The sequence below is a fragment of the Prunus avium genome, chromosome 1, assembly GCF_965620075.1.
Source record: "Prunus avium chromosome 1, drPruAviu1.hap1.1, whole genome shotgun sequence".
Taxonomy (NCBI): domain Eukaryota; kingdom Viridiplantae; phylum Streptophyta; class Magnoliopsida; order Rosales; family Rosaceae; genus Prunus; species Prunus avium.
In genome coordinates this window covers 36,202,715-36,225,186 of record NC_142284.1, presented here as the reverse complement: position 1 = coordinate 36,225,186, position 22,472 = coordinate 36,202,715, and the positions used below count along the sequence as shown (strand labels likewise).

Below are 22,472 nucleotides of genomic sequence, written 5' to 3'. Positions count from 1 at the left end.
GATAGCACAATTGTAGGTTGAGCCAAATCAATATCCCTGACACTAAACTCAACCTTTGTCAAAGACGTCCCATTCACTCGCTCCGAAGATGCCGCCATGGTGCTTCCATTGTTATCATCAACCCAAATAAATTCGTCTGCCTTTCCCTCACTTCGTTTACTTTGGACTTCATCTCTTTCAATCTCATCCTTTTCCTCACATCCGCTAAATAGATGTGAAACGACGCAACGTTTGGTCCGATTTTTCAGTAAAGCTAGGTCCCTCCCTACTTCCAGCTTAAACTCAGAACCTAAACAACAGTCCAATAGTTTTTCCATTCTTATGACCCTTAACTCAATGGCTTCCTTTTCCCGCTTTACTCGATCCAACTCGGACCTCAACAAGCTTACCACCTTGTTCATGTTATCAAGGTTAGCACATGAAGAGGGAAATGACTCTAATGAGACAAAAGTAGGGCGATCCTGTGGCCAACTCTAATATGGTTGTCTCATCTCCTCCTCACTCGGATATATCGCCTGCAACTGAACTGACTGTTTAAGAATACAAACAAGATTCATATTCAATCATTCTACTTAATAATTTCATTTAACCTTATAAACAAATGCTAGGCTGCAAACCAAACCTCTTTGCTCTGAAAAAAAATAATTGTTCAACTTTCTAAACCCAGGAACTGACATCGTAGTTCTCCATCGTAAAATACGCGGGACAACTTTTGGATCAACAACTTTGCAGTAAATCAGGTCCGCTAACCTAGGAATTAATTCGTATGCCCAAATTTACACAAATCTCAGGATATATGTCATTATTTATGTTTTAAAGTTCATAAAGCATAACAAACATGAACATTGTTACCATGTACCTGGAAAGTGTTGCATTCCTAAAAGGACACAAATTAATGTGCAAACAACCAATTAAAAATACCCGCAAGTGCACGAATCTAATGAAGTATAGATTATGTAAGTACGGGGTCGATCCCACGAAGAACTTGTCGGTTTCCTATAAGTTCTAATTTGAGTACGTAAAGAACACTAATTTTACACAACACACAAACACAATACAAATTGGAAACTAAAAATGAAGTAAGGAAGATAAAAGAAATGAAACAACACAAGAAAACAAAGAAAAACACAAACAGCACTTTCTATCACCCGTTTATCACCATTTGGACAGATTCGTTTCTCTGTTTTTCAGTTTCGACCTCTGTCCAGTTTTTGACCTATAACTTTCCAACCGTTTATCCAAAATTCACGTTCTTTATACGGTTGGAATCAGCACAGAAAATGCAAGAACACAGCGCGGACCAAAAGTCCAAAACAATTACGGAAACAAACAAAATTCAGTGACAAAGACACAAAACGTGTCAAACACGCAACTCACACACACATTGGGGGGGTTTTTTTGATTTGGTTCAAGTGACCTATTTCTATTGCATGAAAGTAAATGGACTTTGAATTTAAATGTGAATGGCAGAGATGAATTATCAAAAAGTGAAATTAAAATGTAACAAACACTAGGGTTTCGGAATCCACCCTAAACAATTCTACCCATGTTCATGGATACTCAAGTGATGAACTCTAAATGTATTGATGAAGATGTTCGCAATCAAGACCATGGGTTGTGGCTCAAGACGCATTGATTCTCTCTAATATACGTAAAGTGCATGGTTCGTGCTACAATACTTGTGCCCTCCTCATAACCGAACCTAGGTATGGTTCGTACTTCGATTCGATTGCAAGGAAAACCCATTAAGTTCAAAGAGAATATGAACATCACAAGAACCCTAATAGCATGGTGTTTACATTAGGTATTCAAGAAACCAATTCACATGGATGGTTCTTACTCCATCCATCTATTGCTTAGGAAAACATGAAGATACACATAATCCCAACAACCTCAAGAAGCATGCTTTCAAAGGTAATCAATCAAGGAAAACACACATCAAGGATAGATTAATTTGGTGAATTGGAATTCATCAATTGTTGTCAAGAAACCAATTCACATGATACTCACTTAAACAAGTTCAATCATTTGTTGCTAATTAGAAATTGTGTTCTTGGTTATCTTACACAACTTCTCAACTTTAGCTACATGCATACAACCTAAGGTGATTAAGTAAAGGAAGCAAACACATATCATAAAATTCAATTAGTGAATGGGGTTCATCAACAACATCTAGAAATTCATACACTCAAGCATCAAAACAATAAGGTAATCATGTTTAGGGCTTCAACCTAAGCCCTAGCTATGGAGTTTAGTTGCTCATACTTATTCCAAATACAAACTCGAAATATAACTAGAAGGAGTTTACAGATTTGGAAATGATGAAAGCTTGAAGTCTTCAATGGTGGAAGTCTTCTCCTTTCTTCCTTGGCTGCACCTCCTTCTCCTTCCTTGCTCTTAGCTCCCCAAAAGCTGCTCTCAAGTTGTGTAGAATGTGGAATAGCCTCATTTCCCACGATCAAAAGGCTCCCAATATCAGATTGCAATTTTGACTTCTCCTCCCTCTCTCCTCCTTTCCAGCTTTTACCTTTTAATATAAAACTACCACCTTTGATAAAGCCTTAGCCCATTGTCCCCTTGCCATGATGGAGCTTTGACTTCACAAAGATGCCAAAAGCTCAGAAAATATCTATTTTACAAATGTAATTCCTTGTTACCAAGAGTTATGGTAACAAGAAGTTAAGATGACACAAGGGAGGTAAAAGCTGGCCAAATCCGGATTTCCAGAACTGTGGTAACATGATGGATTGGTTGGATAGGCAATACTTGTCCAATGGAGTTCAAATTTGGATATGTTGTAGTTAACATCCATTGGAACAAGTCTCATGAAGATCATGACCTCATCCGAGCACCAGAGCATGTTGATCCCAGGCCAAGAAGTTGACCTACGAAAATGAACAAAAACAGAATTTATAACTAATAATGCACTTTTAGCTCATTTTCATCCCAACCAAGGCAAAATCTAAGAAAACACAAAAAGGAAGTAAAAAGCTATAAAATGTCAAGAACTAACTCAAAATAGTGGGTGAATAACATGAAAAATCATGTGTAAAAATGAACCGAACAGAAAGCAGACGTCGAACCTTCAAAACTCCAGCCAGGCTTTTGCACTTCAACATGCTTACCCTTCTTGCTCTTCTAATTTCTCCAGCTTGTTCCCGTTAATTTACATGAGGTCTTACTTTTCCCATTCCCTATTCCATCTTCCTTTTCATAGCTTTTGGGAAACTTTGTTGGTGTGGATAATAGACAGTCTTAGGTTTTGTCAAAGGACATCGAACCCCACGGATACCTGTTAAACGTATCCAAGTCCTCTACAAGGGTGAGGTAATTGACATTAATGTTCAAATGCTTGTCCCTTCCCAAAACCACAAGCTCAGCAAAGTAAACAAGAGCTAGCTTGTAGATGTCATCGCCCTCCCTGAACTTCATCTCGAAAATATCTTTCCTTAAGTATGATTTCATCACTGTCTCCACTGGAAATTTTAGGCACTTCACCAAAATGGACCCCTGTGATAAAACAGAAATCCTGACGAGTGAATTGAGTAATGTCGTACCTTATTAAGAAACTCAATGATGAGAGTCTCAAATTACATCTTTTTAATATTATTTCGGAGACTTTATGATATAATTTTGGCTTAATAAATATAATTTCACTTGTTGTTACATTTTATTCTCACCAACTGGATTTATGAATTTTCTATATTAATTTGGTGAACTTATTAGGTAAATTTATCTTTTGTAGGAAGTTGGAAAGCCAAAAGATGAAGACATACATTTGTCCAAGTTCAAGCCAGGTGTGAAGAGAATTGTTGGTGGATTTTATTGAAGAATTGATTGTGGAATTATTGTGATTATAAAGAAGGAGAAGAGAAGACAAAACCGTTGAAGCTAAAGAGCTTATTTCATGTCATTCATAGCCATTTAACGCCCACTACCTCACCGTTATCTCTTTTCCACCAACTCTCCACCATCATCACATGTTTAATCCAATTAATCCCTCACTTAAACCCTTCATTACCCACCACGAATGTATTAACTTCCCACTCACCTCATTTACTACTATAAGTCACCCATCAACTTATTTGGCAAGGGGACCTCTACGACATATTTCTTTGTCCATTTCATTCAAAATTTAGTTATGTTTTCCTTTGTAATGAGTTGCTAGAACTCTAGCTGAGGCTAAAGGGAATGTCCTTTGAGTAAGTTTGTGAATTGTTCTTTAATCCAATATACGGTATGAATTGCTAAATTCTTTTATTTTTAGTTGTTCAATATTTTCATATCCTTTTATTTTGATTGATGTTAAGTGCTACTATCTTTTCATGAGTTTAATTATATTTTTCTCATTGTTAAGAACTGACTTAGCATGCTTTTCAATTAAAAGATTAGATATTAAGCAACTCCATTTTCTGAACAATCATTAATAAAAGATAACATTGAAAAAGTAAATTGGTTTTCATTTTTTTTATCTTCTGGTTAAAGTTTCTCAATGATAATTTTAATCGAGTTTAATTTGGATTAAAAGCATGAAACATATTTTGCTTAAAGAATTGAACCTTGATGCCTTAGCATTTCCATTATTGATATTTCATTTTTAAACTCAATCTCTACAACAATCATATCAAATTACTTGTCCATTTTGCTTGTCACTTTTATTTTGGTACGTTTAATTATTTCTTTGTGTGCAGAGATTTGCCTATCTGCTCCTTGAGGATACGATACTTGGACTTCCAAGATTATTACTATGTGTGACTACTTGCACTTGGGTAGACGCAACACTTAGTCCATCCAAGTCTTTCACACCTCGCCCCACGACTTGACGCAAGACAATCCCATGCACAATTTGCCTGCTAAACTGAATCTTATCAATATTTGCAAGATGACCAAAACATGATTTGTTGAATTGCTCTAATTGTTCTTCCGTAAACTTCGATCGAATTGTAGCTAGGCATAAATTTGCATGTGAGCAGTTGTTCACCCGTGAGACATATGCCTTTTATTCTGGTCATACTAGCTGCACGTTGGATCTCATTACACAAATACAAGATGAAACAACGTGAGCACATATAGATAGATATATATATATATATATATATATATATATATATATATATATATTCAGAAATGGATATTTTTAATAAGGGTTTGATTGATGATATTGCATGAAGGTTTTCCTTCAATTAACATGGTAAATGTATCTAAATTTTTAGAACACATGTCAAAGAATACAATATACTTGATAAACTTGAATGAGCTTTATATTCCCAAGACTATTGAAGCAAACCAACATTTTGTGGTCTACTAATAATGTAGCAATTAGCTAGTAGAAAACGTATACTGCAACTCAAATACAAATCTGTTTCTGGGTATTCTAATGGTGTGTGTATATATATACCTATAATTACATCAAGACTTCATATAATGCACATAATACCATGAAAATCATATATGGGCTAAGGTATGTGCAAAAAACATATATATAAAAAAAAAATCTCCAACGCATAATCATATTAGTATTTGCACTTACTTCCAGGTACCTTATGCAAACAGATTTTAACCAAAAGAAAAACATGATTAATCAAGTGTAATGGATCCTTAATCAGACAATATAATAAATAAATTTATTATCGTTGTTTCTTTTCTTATGAAGCCAGTTTTTGATGTCGATTTATCCCCATATTTTCTGATTAATCAAATGTCTACCCTCTACTACATGGTCAGGCATGTGGTTTGTGGTTCGATTCCTCAAGGTACTTATCTATCTATTTTCTTGAGTTTCTTACCTACTAGTGATTGCCCCAGTTACATTACAAAGCGATTGCATTACATTAACACATTACAAAATTGACGAAATAGATGCGCATAGGGATTACTGATAAATCTCATCGGCTTTAACATCATCAAAGATTATCTTGTTCCTTTCATTATTGACAATTTGTTATTTTTTAAATGCGTATTACTAATATTTTATTGACCTGATGTTCATTCGATTATTTTACACATACCCAAGTAAAAACTAAAATGCAAGTGAACCACAAACACGGAATGTGAAATCAAAACACCATTGACCGTAAAAAATAGGGGGAAACCATACTTTAACCCTAAACTGAAATTCCACTAAATTACTTACAGATTACCAAATGCTGGTTCAACTTGAACAATCAGGGCTTTGCTCCCGAAATGGAATATTCACACATATCACTTCCGAAATGGAAGAACCACAATTGTGCTCTAGGGAATACAGCTTCACTCCTTCCATGACTTTGCCCCTTCCACTCAAACTAACTAATTTTTCAGGGTTTAGGGAACAAAGTTGCCTTCAACCTTGGTTAAGCTAGATTCCGAATTAGTTTAGCTATTTTGCTTAGTGCTATGGGTTTTTGTGTTCAAACTTCAACCTCGTGGTTGTCAAACATGTTCAACCTTTGTTGGGTATTAATTTCAAATTTGAGTTCTTTACCTAACCGATTGTAAGTTAAGGGGAAAATTTGTTCTCAACTGTTCATATGATCTAACGACTGAATTTTGTGTCCTCATTTATTGCACTCAAATAATGGTCCTCAAGAGAGAATTTCTGCATTATATAAACTACATTTTTGGGCAGCAAAATGCCAAAATCCGACCACTAGGCCTTTCCGCGACCGGGAGCTTCTATAATGAGGATGCTATTTGAGGAGTTTATTTGAGGATGCCCATCTCACCATCAAAAGGGGTGTGGAGCCCCCAATGCCGCCCCCCCCCCCCACCATGTGCTTTGTTTTTTGTTGTTGATGGTGAGATTTCACCTCCTCAAATAACCTCCTCATTCTAGCCTTTCCGCGACCCACTAAACCCGGTTTCATTAATGGGCTAAGAAAACTGAAATTGTGGATCCAATTCGATTTGAGCAGCCACAAACCCATCCTTTCTAAAAGCCGAGCTAAAATTGGCCTTTGAGTTGGGCTAGGATATGAATATTAAATGATTTGGGCTAGGATATGAATATTGAATATAATCAAACTACTGAATACGTCATATGGGGCCTTCGAAAACACACAACCAACGTGCACGAGAACAGGTTTTCATTTACTCAGAGCTTCAAATCGTTGTGGTTTTGCGGTTTGCCGATCGGCATCATTTCTTGTGAATGTTCTTGTATATGTTCTCAAACAGCAAAGACCCACCACATAGCACCAACTCAAAATTTTCGGTGTGTAACCGGGGATGAAAGAGGGTCAAAAGGGATCCTAAAAGTCATGGATTACTCGGACAAAACAAAGTTATTGCAACTTCATGAAAGACGCAGGCAAGGCTTACTTGTTAGATTACCTAGGAAGTGAAGGTTGTAGTCAACTGGCTTGGGACTTCAGAATTCAGAAATGTCAAGAAACCTGGGGTCGTTGGATAACCATGACCAATCATGACATTCTAAACATTGTCATGGCCTCAAAGTCAACGCCGAGATGAGTACATAATATTTTCCTCCACCAGTTCCTAGTCAGTAACTACATCCTATCAACCGACTGCTTTTGGCAGCTGAATCCTACAGAAAGTATGTTCATCAGCTAGCTTTCAGTAAGGCTGAGCTTCCTATGAAATGAAAACCAGGTCACAAGATTAACAAGGCCAAACAAGAAGAAATTTAATCATCCAGATCATGTTGTGGAACAATGAACTTTAAACGGGTCAAAATTTTAGAGCAACTATGAAACATGCCAATAGTGAGACAAATTACAAGTTTACAACGATTGGGCCAGAGTTGAGAAACATCCCAAAAATATTACAGATGATAAAAAGATCGGAAAAGTTCGATAAATCCCCCTATTACTGCATTATACACCCCTTATTTTCCGAACTCTCTGAAGGTTAGAAATGCAACAGTTTCCCAAATCCCCAAATTTCACCAGCTGCACTCATTTAAAGAAACCAACTTCTGCAGCATCATGCAGCCAAGAACATGCAAGTTCTGTGTGAATTGCATGACCACCCAACTATCTATTGAAGATTTTCATATCCATTTTTATAGTTCATAGAACTACATTTCCTTTGCTCCAGGATCATGCATGAGATTTCTAAAGTAGTCCAATGTCAATGACCAATCCTCAGACACAAAACAAAGAAGAACGCATTCACAACCAGTTATAATGCTTTCTTTTAAGTTGTACAGGGGTGGGGTTAGGTCCTAGATTGAGTTCTTGCCAAATAAAAACAATACAACACAGCATTAGCTTGAGTTGCTTCGATCCAATCCTCTCAGCACCCTTCTTAACACATGAGCAATAACACCCCGTGAAGTGCTTAGAATCAAGTGAACCATCTGATATTCATTACTTAAAGATTTCAAATTTCAGATACATTATTCAAGGGAAGGGTTGGTTCCTACCTCACTGATTTCCTTCCAGATGATTCATTCCTATTCAACACTTTAATTCGTAGACTAAAAACGCTCCATTATTACTATATAGCCATGAATTTCTTCAAGAAACGACACTATCCCATCCCCCAAACTATTGTCTAATGAGTATATTATAATTAGCATTTAAACGACCACTATTTTAGTTACCAGTTTACAAACAGTATGAAGCCTTCCTGAAGAAAACAAAGATGGAGCCTAAAAGCAATTTCACTATAGCAATCCTATCACCTGAGTACTGTATATTTTTAACCAACAAAAACCAAACTGCCACGCCGCATTAAGTCATAACATGCTTCTAGAAAATCTAGGAACATACTTCATGGCACTAGTGCTTTCATACAAGCAACAGTGACAGTTAGCAGTCACAGATAGAACAACAGAAAGTTTGAGTTAGAATGCATTTATAATCTTCCAAAACTATACTTTTCGTTTCCCTATTATTTCGAGTATTGATGTCAAGCAATAAATGCAAGAAGCAAAGGGCATCACACATAGAGAGATGAAATCAACATCTGTTCCAACAAAGTAAACTTTATTCATATCGAAATATGGTTATGTTACATCAATAAACTACAAGTAGAAACTCTAGCTCAACTGAAGCAAATTCAAATTGCTTTAATGGGAAACAACAATTAAAATACAAAAAATGGACAAACAGCTATCTTACTGCAAAACTACAACACAAACTAGGATTATTCTTGTTATCATGTTACTGTGAAAGATTTAAAAAAGGAAAAAAAAGGCGAAGAATAGAAACTAAAACACTATTCTGCTAAACAATAAAAAAAGTAGACAAAATTAAAAAGGAAAGCTAGACTCACGAGAACCCCTTGCGAAGCTTCTGAATGGCAGAGTACATTTTGCGCCTCGAACCGACGGCGTTTATGCCCATGTCCTTAAGATCCTCCAGAGTCAGCATTGGCAACACCTCGTCGTCCACTTCGTGTATCTCGAACACCGGCGTGTACCGACTCAACCCCAATTCTATCAGCCACGACCTCACTCCGCTCCAATTCGACTCCGGCATATTATCCGCCTCAACGGCGTCGTTTTCCCTGCTCTCCGAAACCCTAGCCCAATTTCCCGCCACCCTCCTCTGCCCCTCCCACAAATCCTGCCCCGCGTCGTCCCCCGAGTTCACCGGACTACTGTCCCTCACTGGACTATCCTGATCGGGATCCGCGCTGAACCACTCTCCACCGTCCTCCCGGCTGTCGCCGCCGTCATCAAGCTTCGAATTCGACGCCCAATTCGATCGGACCCTCTTGGTCCCAGTGGCTCGCTTCGCTTTAATTCTCCGGTTCCCAAACTCGAACCCTCCGTCGCCGTTTTGGTTCCTCTCCTCGGGCGGCGTTGTTTCATTGGAGTCGTTGCCGTTGACGAGGTTGGTGATGGAGCGAGCCTTGACCGATTTGGAGTCCTTGGGGAGCCTCCAGGTGTGCTTGGCTCGTCGCATGTGTGAGTCGAAGGAGACAGTGGCGGCGGGTTGGTCGCCGATCTCGCCTAATCGGACGCTGGGCCGGCGCTGCCGTTTGGGGCCCAATTGGGGGCCTTGGTGCTCGGTGGAAGGTAGGGCCGTTGTCGTTGCTGCTATTGCCGTTATGGCAGTTGCTGTGGTGGTTGTATTTATCGGTTGGGTTGTTGTTGTCGTTGTAATTGCTGGGCCGGCGGTGATTGGAGCTTCCAGTGGCTGTAACTCAGCTGCCATGAGACTGAAGGGGAACAGGGGTACAGAAAGTGCGCGTAGGATAAGGGATCTGCTAGTTCTAGATAAGCATCTATATCGCCATCTCCACCGTTGGATGGGGATTAGTCTTCATAATCTTTGCTGTTATTCTTTGATAATCAAACGGCGGAGGTATTCCGATTGTAGATTTTAAAATGTTTGGGCCTGGACCGTTGAGTCATTACTCATATTTTTCAGCATGTCTCAAAGCCCAGTTGGATTATGAAATTTTATTGACCAAAAACAAAATTAGATGCCACGTTGGGGGCAAAATTGATGTTGAATTGTAGGGGTGGGTTTTGCTTCTGAATTTTTTGATGTTTTTCCTTGAGTTTGCAGGAAGAAATGCTGGGTATCATCCGCTTGCAGAGGTGTGGTTTAAATAGACATATGCTGATGAGAGAGAGCCAACACCATTTCGGATTTCCCGGGCATGCTCGACCTAATCGCTTCAAGGGGGAGTATTCCAATCCTTTCTCTTTAGTTGTTTTGTTATTACTTCAGTAATTTTAATTTTCTATTTCTTTTATTAAAAAAAAATTAAAAAAGATTTTTTATATTAGCTGACTCGTGGTAACTCCAGTGAGCGTCTCCGTCAATACAGTGTCTAGGAGTTCTTTAGGCGACACCTTCGGTGTCTAAGAAGTTTGGGTTTTAAGTGGGACCTTTGTGACCCCTCCAACCTTCCCGGATCCCCTGGCTGTGTTTTCTGAGGCCCTTAACTGGTCATCCATGAGTTGCTTGTATATTTGTGTGTTTTTTTTTCAAAAAAACAAAAACAAAAACAACAAAACAAAACAAAAATTAAAAAATTAAAAAATTAAAAAGTTTAAAAAAAAATTGAAATTTGAGTTTTTATTTAATTTTCCTTGTAAATTGCAATTTGGAACTTCTTTGTTGTTTTTTTTTTCTTTGTGTGGTCAGTTAGTTGTAAATAATAATAAATTAAAAAAAAAAATCAATTTGGAAGTTCTTTGTTTTCTTTTATGTTCTTTTTTTTTGTTTTGTTAGGTTAGTTTATGTTTTTATTTACGTGGTTTGGTTGGTTAGTTTATTTCTGAATGTTAAAACACATTTTTATTTCAAACATTGCATTAAAAAAAAAAAAAAAAAAAAAAAAAAACAACAAAAACAAAGTTGAAAACTAAGATTGGGGAATTTGTTGCATTTGGCTATCACACTACCACACTTTGAACATGTTATGTTTTGAACTTTGCCGCCTTGTAAATAATGTCTAAAATTGAGCTTTTAAACTTTTGAGTCATGTGCATGAGTCATTTATCTTCATAAAATGTTCGGAAAGATTGTTTTGAGTTTTTATTTATTTATTTTTATTTTTATTTTTGTTTTGTTTTTGTAATTATTTTTGTTTTTGTTTTTTATTTTGCTTACGGACTAACAATCTTTTAAGTTTTCTAATTACCTTGTTTTACAGAGTCAGTAAAACGTTTGTGGGTATCGTATCTGTTAAACCCTCAGGAGACACAACTCCTCCTACTAGGGATGCCTAGAGGTTTAAAGGCTTGTTGCATATGCTCAATGCAATCGAGTTACCTACGAAAGTGGTCTAGTTAACTTCTTGTTTGTTTTTATCTTTGTTTTCCTTTTGTTTTGCTCGAGGACTAGCAAAATCTAGGTTTGGGGGTATTTGATCGGTTCATAATTGTATATCATTTTGTACCCTTCTAGCTTATGATTTGGTTATGTTTTTGAGTTAAACTTGTGCTTTTAATCCTTTTTGTGTTTATCTTTCAGTTCATTGAGCTTTAGGTAATAATGAGGGCTTTGGATAGTAAATGATGCAATCCATGCATGTTAGGGCCTAATTTGGATGAATGGATGAAGAGCTTAAAGACAAACTCAATTTTGGCTACAGTCCCCTGCCAGCCCAGTTTCGTAGGTCATATTGCAAGCTTTGTTTCAGCAACCTACATAGCTCGGATGAGGCCACATTCTTCATGAAAGTTGTTCCAATGGGTGTATACTATAACATATCTGAAATTCAGCCTCATTGGATAATTGTGGAGTCTGTTACCTAGCAAACACAGAGCCATGCTCAGGATGGATTTTATCAGCGCGCAAAATGAGTTAGCAATTTGTTTTGGCCTTAACTTCCTCCTCCGACCTTGGATTGACCCAAATGATATATGGCTGGAAAGAAGACATTCTGAACTTCAAGTTTGAGTGCTTAAAGTCTTAATTTGCTTAAGGGAAGCCCAATTCGTAAGCCCTTGAAGTTGCTGGTCATGCTGACCTCAGGATGAGCTATTATTTCTGGTTGGAAGCTTGGTCATGGTGACATGAAGATGAGCTAGGGCTGCTGGTGGGATTTATTAGTGAAGTGCATCAACCATTTCAGATTTTATAATGGAAGTGTTGTATGCATTAGTGAAGTGCATCAACCATTTCAGATTTTATAAAACAAAGTGTTGTATGCATTAGCCATACTTAATTCAGATTTTCAGCTTCCTTAGGCCTATATATAGTGAGGTTTCCCAAGCTTGTAAACACACCCCAAGGGGGGGAGCTCTCAAACACTTCTCTAGAGCTCCCTTCCCTTCTCTCCCTCAAATTCTCTTAGTTTCCTTTGTAGTTCTCAATTATTGTAATAAGATCATTCTACTAAATTTTCTTCTCCAAATCTCTCAAACACTTCTCCCATCTCTAAAGTTCTCCAAACACTTCTCCTCCATTCTCCAAATTTCCCAAACACATTTCCCTTCTCTTCCAAAAGTCTCCATGTCTCAAACACTTCACAAACACCTTTCTCTCCACTCCCTAAGTTCCCAAAGTCTCCAAGTTCACAAACATTCTCCATGTTCTCCAAACACTTTCTCAAACAACTCTCTACTTCTACTTTCTTCTCCAAAAAGCCTCCATGTCCTCAAACACTTTTCCCAAACACTTCTCCTTTCTTCCTCAAAGTTCTCTTAGTCTCTCTTTAATGTTTTCTTAGTTGTAATTTATTTTTCTTGTAATGTACATTCTTTCTTAAGTATTCAAGTTTGATAAGTTTCCAAGTTTCAATTATGGTTTTTGTTCTTATTCATTATGCTTATAAGTTAATATGCTAGTTTGAATGATTGATCACCATTTAGGCTTGCATGTTAGCTATCTTGGTTTGAATTAAGAGTATACACCATGCTTTAATTCGAATTGAACTATGAATAGGAAGAGTATGTATGGACATTCGACAACAGGGATTAGATACATGCTTGGTTGTTTAAATTGTTCTTCTATGCTTAATGGGTTCCTAATGCTTAATTTTAGGTTAGACAACAAATGATCAAATTAGGGAATTAGGAACACAAGGTTATGACCACACACCATGGCTTAATCATACATTAGCTAGAATCAATCCGTTAATCTAATTGAACTTGGGAACTTATCAAACTTGAATACTTAAGAAAGAATGTACATTACAAGAAAAATAAATTACAACTAAGAAAACATTAAAGAGAGACTAAGAGAACTTTGAGGAAGAAAGGAGAAGTGTTTGGGAAAAGTGTTTGAGGACATGGAGGCTTTTTGGAGAAGAAAGTAGAAGTAGAGAGTTGTTTGAGAAAGTGTTTGGAGAACATGGAGAATGTTTGTGAACTTGGAGACTTTGGGAACTTAGGGAGTGGAGAGAAAGGTGTTTGTGAAGTGTTTGAGACATGGAGACTTTTGGAAGAGAAGGGAAATGTGTTTGGGAAATTTGGAGAAGGGAGGAGAAGTGTTTGGAGAACTTTAGAGATGGGAGAAGTGTTTGAGAGATTTGGAGAAGAAAATTTAGTAGAATGATCTTATTACAATAATTGAGAACTACAAAGGAAACTAAGAGAATTTGAGGGAGAGAAGGGAAGGGAGCTCTAGAGAAGTGTTTGAGAGCTCCCCCCCTTGGGGTGTGTTTACAAGCTTGGGAAACCTCACTATATATAGGCCTAAGGAAGCTGAAAATCTGAATTAAGTATGGCTAATGCATACAACACTTTGTTTTATAAAATCTGAAATGGTTGATGCACTTCACTAATGCATACAACACTTCCATTATAAAATCTGAAATGGTTGATGCACTTCACTAATAAATCCCACCAGCAGCCCTAGCTCATCTTCATGTCACCATGACCAAGCTTCCAACCAGAAATAATAGCTCATCCTGAGGTCAGCATGACCAGCAACTTCAAGGGCTTACGAATTGGGCTTCCCTTAAGCAAATTAAGACTTTAAGCACTCAAACTTGAAGTTCAGAATGTCTTCTTTCCAGCCATATATCATTTGGGTCAATCCAAGGTCGGAGGAGGAAGTTAAGGCCAAAACAAATTGCTAACTCATTTTGCGCGCTGATAAAATCCATCCTGAGCATGGCTCTGTGTTTGCTAGGTAACAGACTCCACAATTATCCAATGAGGCTGAATTTCAGATATGTTATAGTATACACCCATTGGAACAACTTTCATGAAGAATGTGGCCTCATCCGAGCTATGTAGGTTGCTGAAACAAAGCTTGCAATATGACCTACGAAACTGGGCTGGCAGGGGACTGTAGCCAAAATTGAGTTTGTCTTTAAGCTCTTCATCCATTCATCCAAATTAGGCCCTAACATGCATGGATTGCATCATTTACTATCCAAAGCCCTCATTATTACCTAAAGCTCAATGAACTGAAAGATAAACACAAAAAGGATTAAAAGCACAAGTTTAACTCAAAAACATAACCAAATCATAAGCTAGAAGGGTACAAAATGATATACAATTATGAACCGATCAGTGGGCATCAAAATCGGAATACCGAAATCATCCCGAAACCGTGCCAAACCGTGCCAATCTCGTGCCGTCCCGTTTGGTGTAGACGTGTAAACGGGATGATATCGTGTCATCCCGTTACTGTTTGGCACGACATTGGTTCCACATTTGTGATCCCGATTGGTGTCATACCGTACTGAACAGTAAATTAGTTTTATTAATCCTAATTTAATTTTAGTTCCACCCCTAATTTAATTTAATTTAATTAATCCTCACAAAAAGATGAACCTTAAATGGATCCAAAATACAAATCACAATCTGTCCAGCTTTAGTTTTAACGTTTGCATTAGAGTTTTCTTTGTGAAATTTAGCACTCATGTTAGCATCTGATAAAAAAAATGAAGGTAATAAAAGAGCCCCACCATGGTTTCTAAATAGAGTTAGATATCTCTGGTTGTTAAAGGACATTTCTGAGTGACTCACTCACTCACCATTGCTATTTTATCCCATCTAGTTTCTTGAATTCCATATTTCAATTGTTTTTCTTTTTCCAAATCACGGCACATGCCATATTGATTCCCTTTCCACCAGAAATCTCCATTTCTTTTTTCCATTTCTGCATGAGCAAATAAATCAAGCTTAGCAGGTTGAGAAGGTTGTGCCTTGTTCTTCATATGTCCTAATTGAACAAGGCATAATATATAACAGAATTTTTCACCCCTCCCACTCTAATTATTAAGGTGGAAAGTAATTTATTTTATTTTCAAAGATATTGGAAATCAGTAGTGATCAAGCAAAGCCTTGAATTATGACTTATTTTTTAACTCTTGAATATGATGAATCTCTTTCAACTATGTCCATTCACTGTCAGTCTTCACTTGATACATCATCTGTTGCAGATTTTTTACGGTATCAACATTGATATAGAATCATACCGATCCCATTCGGGTTCGGTATGGTTTGAACGTGTTTTCAAAAACTCTCATCCCATGTCATCCCATTCCAATTCCCCTATTCGGGATTGACACCGGGATGACCTCCATCCCGTGTCATCTCATACCGTGCCCAGCCCTATTGAATTGGGTTTACAAGTTACAACTAATTTTAATCCCTTCCAATTAAATGTAAAATTTTAGAGATTTTCTATTTAAACCCCACACTTCTCTTAGTTCACCCCATCTTTTAATTTAAATTTTCACAATTTCTAAGAAAACCCCACTATCTTCCCAAACTACTCTTAAATACACCCCAAACTAAAAAAATAAGAAATAAAAGAGATTTTCTATTTAAACCCCGTAATTTTCTTTGTTCCTAGCAAAAAAAACACAAACAAATGGAACCCCAAACCCGAAATTTAATATTTTCTAGAGAAAGAGAACAACTTTACCTCTCTCCAATTAGAGGAGTTTGTCCTGATATGATCCAATTTATACTTTACATATGTCCTGATCCAATTTAAATAGGATGTAGAGGAGTTTGTATTTTTCTAAAACTTAGGGGGGTGTATTCAATTTAGATTTTAAAAGATTTTAAAGAAGTTTAAAAGTTTAGGTGTATTCAATCACGATTTTATAGAAGTTTATTCAATTCTGGGTGTATTCAATTCAGACTTTTTAAACTCCATTCAAATTTGGATGTATTCAATCACGACTTTAAAAGACTTCATAAAAGTTTGGGTGTATTCAAAAACTCATTGATTTGAAAGGAAATACAAAAAGTAGTGGATTTCGTTTGGTAATAGATTAATTTTAGGCTATGACAAATCTTTGCTTACCCCCCGAGATTTTGATAGATATTATTTTTATTCTCAAGATATGATTTCACCACTTCTACTACCACCATCTATCATGACTATCACCATAGCCACCCCCGCCTCCACCACCACCACAATCATCATCATCGCCGCCACCACCATCACCACCACAACAGTCATCATTGTCACCACCACCACTACCACCACCACAGTCATTGTCGTCGTCGCCACCACTACCACCACCACAATCACTATCACCCCCACCTCCTCCACCACCTCACTCCCACTGCCACCACCACTACCACCCCCTCCTCCTCCACCACTACCTCCCCCACAAACCACCATCGCCACTGCCATTGCCATCACCATCACCGTCATTGCTATAAACTCCATTAAAATCAATAATAAAACTCTAACAAACTCAATTAAAATCTATACACAAATTCAGTCAAAATTTATGTCGAGTTTGTAGAATTTAGTCAAACTCAATTAAATTCAATTAAACTCCATCAACTTTATAACTCTTTTAAAATCATTTAAAATCTAAATTGAATACACCCTCCTTAATATAAAGAGTGATTAGGGGGGGGGGGGGGGGGGTTGTGTATAGATGTACTAGGGTTAATTATTAAGTTGAATGACCTTTTTTGTCTTTTTACACAATAATAAAACTTACAGCTTAATGATTTAGGTATTGGGATGAACAAAGAGAAGTGCAGGGTTTAAATAGAAAATGAGCAGTTACCCAATCGTACAAGGTTTTCATCGATGAAATGATACGCGAGCAGTCGAACTCGAACATGGATATCCTTTGTTGTGTAGATACAGCTGCACCAAAATGGATTCAGTTGCATCCTCAACTTGTGATACTCGCAAGTGCATGAACCGTTGGTAGTTTAGCGTATGTAAGTGCGAGGTCGATTCCACAAGGATTGGTGATTGAATGATCCAATTTAGTTTCCCTACACAAAACAGAAATGAAAAAGAAAGGAAATAAATAAAACAAGGAAGAAAGAAATAACTAACTCAAGCAAATAAGTTCCCAAGTTCAATTAGATTAATGGATTGGTTCTAACTAAAGTATGATTAAGCCATGGTGTGTGGTCATAACCTTGTGTTCCTAATTCCCTAATTTGATCATTTGTTGTCTAACCTAAAATTAAGCATTAGGAACCCATTAAGTATAGAAGAACAATTTAAACAACCAAGCATGTATCTAATCCCTGTTGTCGAATGTCCATACATACTCTTCCTATTCATAGTTCAATTTGAATTAAAGCATGGTGTCTACTCTTAATTCAAACCAAGATAGCTAACATGCAAGCCTAAATGGTGATCAATCATTCAAACTAGTATATTAACTTATAAGCATAATGAATAAGAACATGAACCATAATTGAAACTTGGAAACTAATCAAACTTGAAAAACTAAAGAAAAGAATTTACATAACAATGAAAATTAAAGTACAACTAAGAAGAAAAAGGAAAGCTAGAATTGAGAACTAGAAAGCAAAATTAAGAGAATTTGAGGGAGAGAAGGGAAGGGAGCTCTAGAGAAGTGTTTGAGAGCTCCCCCCCTTGGGGTGTGTTTACAAGCTTAGAGAACATCCCTATTTATAGGCCTAGGGGAAGTGAAAATCTGAATTCAATATGGCTAATGCATACAACACTTGTATTATAAAATCTTGAATTGGTTGATGCACTTCACCAATAAATCCCACCAGCAGCCCTAGCTCATCTTCATGTCACCATGACCAAGCTTCCAACCAGAAACAATAGCTCATCCTGAGGTCAGCATGACCAGCAACTTCAAGGGCTTACGAATTGGGCTTCCCTTAAGCAAATTAAGACTTTAAGCACTCAAACTTGAAGTTCAGAATGTCTTCTTTCCAGCCATATATCATTTGGGCCAATCCAAGGTCGGAGGAGGAAGTTAAGGCCAAAACAAATTGCTAACTCATTTTGCGCGCTGATAAAATCCATCCTGAGCATGGCTCTGTGTTTGCTAGGTAACAGACTCCATATTTATCCAATGAGGCTGAATTTTGGATATGTTATAGTACACACCCATTGGAACAACGTTCATGAAGAATGCTGCCTCATCCGAGCTGTGTAGATTGCTGAAACAAAGCTTGCAATATGACCTACAGAACTGGACTGGCAAGGGGCTATAGCCAAAATGAGTTTGTCTTTTAAGCTCTTCATCCATTCATCCAAATTAGGCCTTAACATGCTTGAATTGCATGAATTATGCTCTCTTGCTCTATTTGCCTACAAAACACACAAAGGGAGGCAAATAACTTAGAAATCTAAGAAACTAAGCAAAAGAAGTAAGTAAATAGGGCATGTATATGTATGAAATTATGAGCTTAACATCCTTCCGCTGATAAATCATACCATCTAGACCCTTTTATTGTCTGCATGTCCTCCGAAAACATAAAAAATAGGCTTAATATCACAAAACATCCCTAAGGTATACGAAATTATCAAATTGCATCCTTAATGTTTTTTTGTGTCATTCGTGGTCCTCAAAGTTAGTATATGTGATCACAAATGGTCCATGCCGTTAGGTTCTGTCAAAAACTCCGTCAGTTTGTTGACGTGGCATATATATATATCACAAAACATCCCTGAGGTTCACGCACCTATCACAAATGCTCCCTGCGAAATTTTTTAATTTTTTAATTTAAAAATAAATATTGTATTTTAAATACACGTGACACTATATTAGTAGAGATGTGGGCTCCACATATATGCCACATCAACAAACTAATGGAGTTTTAAAAAAATAATTTAAAATTCATAAAACTTAAAAATGAAAAAACCAAGGGTTTAGGGTTCATAAATGGTCCTCAAGGTTAAAATCCTTCAATAAATGGTTTTTTCATTTTTAAATTTTATGGATTTTAAATTATTTTTAAAAAACTTCATTAGTTTGTTGATGTGGCATATATGTGGAGTCCACATTTTCAAAAATACAGTGTCACGTGTATTTAAAACACAATATATATTTTAAAAGAATTTTAAAAAGAAAACCAAAATTTTATGAAATTTAAATGAAAAAATTAAAAAATTTCACATGGATCATTTGTGATGGGTGCGTGAACCTCGGGGATGTTTTATGATATATATATGTCACATCAGCAAACTAACGGAGTTTTTGACTGAATCTAATGGCAGGGACCATTTGTGATTACAGATAGTAACCTTGAGTACCACGAATGACACAAAAAAACATTAAGGATGCAATATGATAGTTTTATAAACCTTAGGGACATTTTGTGATATTAAGCCTAAAAAATATATAGATAGATGTTATAAATACTAGTCTCTCTGCACGCGCTTCCGCGTCTGTGAGAGGTTTTTATTTATTTATTATTTTTAAAATTTAATTTATTTTAGAATTAAAAAAATAATGGGTAGTTGTGTTCCATAAAAATAGGATCCATTATCTGATTTTTCTTTTAATTTTAATTTTTTTAAAATGAAAAAGTGTGAATTTATCATATTATCCTCATTTAATTAATAATTTCAATTCTTAATGTTTGCGTTAATCAAGAGCATTTTCTGATATTTTGAATGTTTCATTATTCTATGTCTTTTATTTTATATATATAGATATCATGGGGGCAGATCCGTGGCATTATATTTTTTACATAAGTTTTCAATCATTAGATTGAAATGGATTGAATGGCTAAGATGAACTAAACTAATTATATATTTTTTAAGAAAAATATATATTGAAAATAATTATTAATTGACTTTCTCTTTCTTATTTCTCTGTCCTCAATCAATGTTTTATCCTCTAGAATTCTTCAGTTAATGACTTTCCCATCCTTCTTCTCTTTCTTCTAAAGCTTTACAAGTTTCTGATTCTTTTTCTTCTCCATCCCTAACTTTGTTTGTTGCTTTTTTTTTTTACTGCTTTTTTTGGGTTGTTACACATAGAGAGAGAGAGAGAGTTAAGACCAACCAAACTGCAGAGAAGAAATATTGCAACAAATCTGGGCATTTTCTTTTAAATATTAAAATCCTATTTTCTCTTCAATATTGGTAGCTTGAGACAAATTTTCTATGTAGTGGGATAATGCTCGGTTGGTGTAGATGTCACTGGCAAGGGGACGGTAATGGTGAGGTTTCGTTAGATATTAAGTGAGAAGATAGAAAATAATAAGAAAACAAAAGGGGGAAAGATAATGAGTGATTTTCAGGATTATCATAACTAATAAATAAAAATGAAATTTACTTGGCATTAGAGATTTAATTTAATTTAAGTAATTAATGAAACATAATCTCAACAATTCAATCCTTTCTAATTTAATGATTGAAAATTTGTGTCAAAATTTGTGTCAAAAATATAGTGCCACGGATCCACCCCATGTATATAATATGTAGAATATATATGTTACTTTTGTAGAAGCATTCAGCACTACTTCAGGTAGGACTAAATAGAACCATCCATTTCCAGTAGGAACAATCTTCCCAAAGCATACAAACACCCATTTGGCATCCTAGGAGGAACACGCATGAACATGCCGAAGTAGAGATCTCACGGCAAATGAATTATCAATAATGGTAATGCTAAGGCATCAAGGTTCAATTCTCTAAGCAAATATGTTTCATGCTCTTTAATTCAAATTATAACTCGATTAAAATTATCATTGAGGAACTTTAACTGGAAGAAAAAGAAATTTAATTTAATTTAATTTTTTAATGTTATCTTTTATTAATTATTGTTCAAAAAATGGAATTGCTTAATATCTAATCTTTTAATTTAAAAGCATGCTAAGTAAGTTCTTAACAATGAGAAAAATATAATTGAACTCATGAAAAGATAGTAGCACTTAACATCAACTGGTCATTTGGAAGCATAGACTCCTCTTGTGCACGGATAAAGGGAGGCGACCGGTCGCATCAAAATAAAAGGATATGAAAATATTGAACAACCAAAAAAAAAAAGAGAGTTTAGCAAATCATACCGTATATTGGATTAAAGAACAAATTCACAAACATACTCAAAGGGCATTCCCTTTAGCCTTAGCTAGAGTTCTAGCAACTAAGGTTATGAATCCACCAATGACAATCTTGTTTCCTTTTCTTAGAGCCAATTACTATCCAATTATGATGCCAATGTTAAAGGTTGTTCTTTCTAAAGTATGAAGTAAGACTGTCAAGGTCATAAATCGTGTATCCCTATATGTAATTCTACCATGTCAAGGTGTTAAAATTTAACATATAAGAACCCGTTAAGATTAGAAGAATTCAATCAACCAAGTAGGACTAGTCAATGACATTTCTCTCCTAGCTATCTACTCTTCTTAATCTTAGTTCCAATAAACCTAGTGGATGGCGTTTCTCTCCTAGATTTATCCAATTATCTAGATGCAAAGTTTCTAATGGGGATCAAACATTAGGATTTCAAACTTAGAATAAAATTCACACAAAGATTAAGAATTTAACACGGCATATAATTGAATAGAAATCAACAAAGTACTTCGCAAATAATCATGTCATGGCTTCATCATAAACCTTAGAAAGAAATTTAGTTACACATAGTCATAATAAAAATCATAAGAAAAGTCGTGAAGAAATAAACCTGGAAAATAATAGTGTTGCACACGCTTAAGCTCTTTGTTGTCTCTTGAATGGAAATTGTGTAAAAGGTAGTTAGAGAGAGCTTAAGGTGGCCTTATATAGTGCAAAAATAACTAAACCCTATTCTCAAAAGGTCTGGAAAAACTCTCCTAAAACAAAACAAAACCCTAAACAATTAAGGAAACAACCTAGGAAAGAATCCTTCTTTGACTGGGAGACACGTCAGCTGACTTGCATGAAATCTTTGGGGTCATTCCACTACCTAGAATAATATGG

At 36.1% G+C, this 22,472-nt stretch overlaps 1 protein-coding gene across 1 annotated transcript; it reads right to left on the bottom strand.

The window, feature by feature from the left end:
- Positions 1-8,911: 8,911 nt before the first annotated feature.
- On the bottom strand, positions 8,912-10,163 carry LOC110760200 (uncharacterized). Its single transcript, XM_021962430.2, has one exon. It carries the CDS (start codon positions 10,104-10,106, stop codon positions 9,216-9,218), a length of 891 nt encoding a protein of 296 aa, XP_021818122.1. The 5' UTR covers positions 10,107-10,163; the 3' UTR covers positions 8,912-9,215.
- Positions 10,164-22,472: the final 12,309 nt, after the last annotated feature.

Bases quoted from the DNA above. Each gene is read 5' to 3' on its own strand.
- LOC110760200 (XM_021962430.2), bottom strand. From the start codon at position 10,106: ATGGCAGCTGAGTTACAGCCACTGGAAGCTCCAATCACCGCCGGCCCA.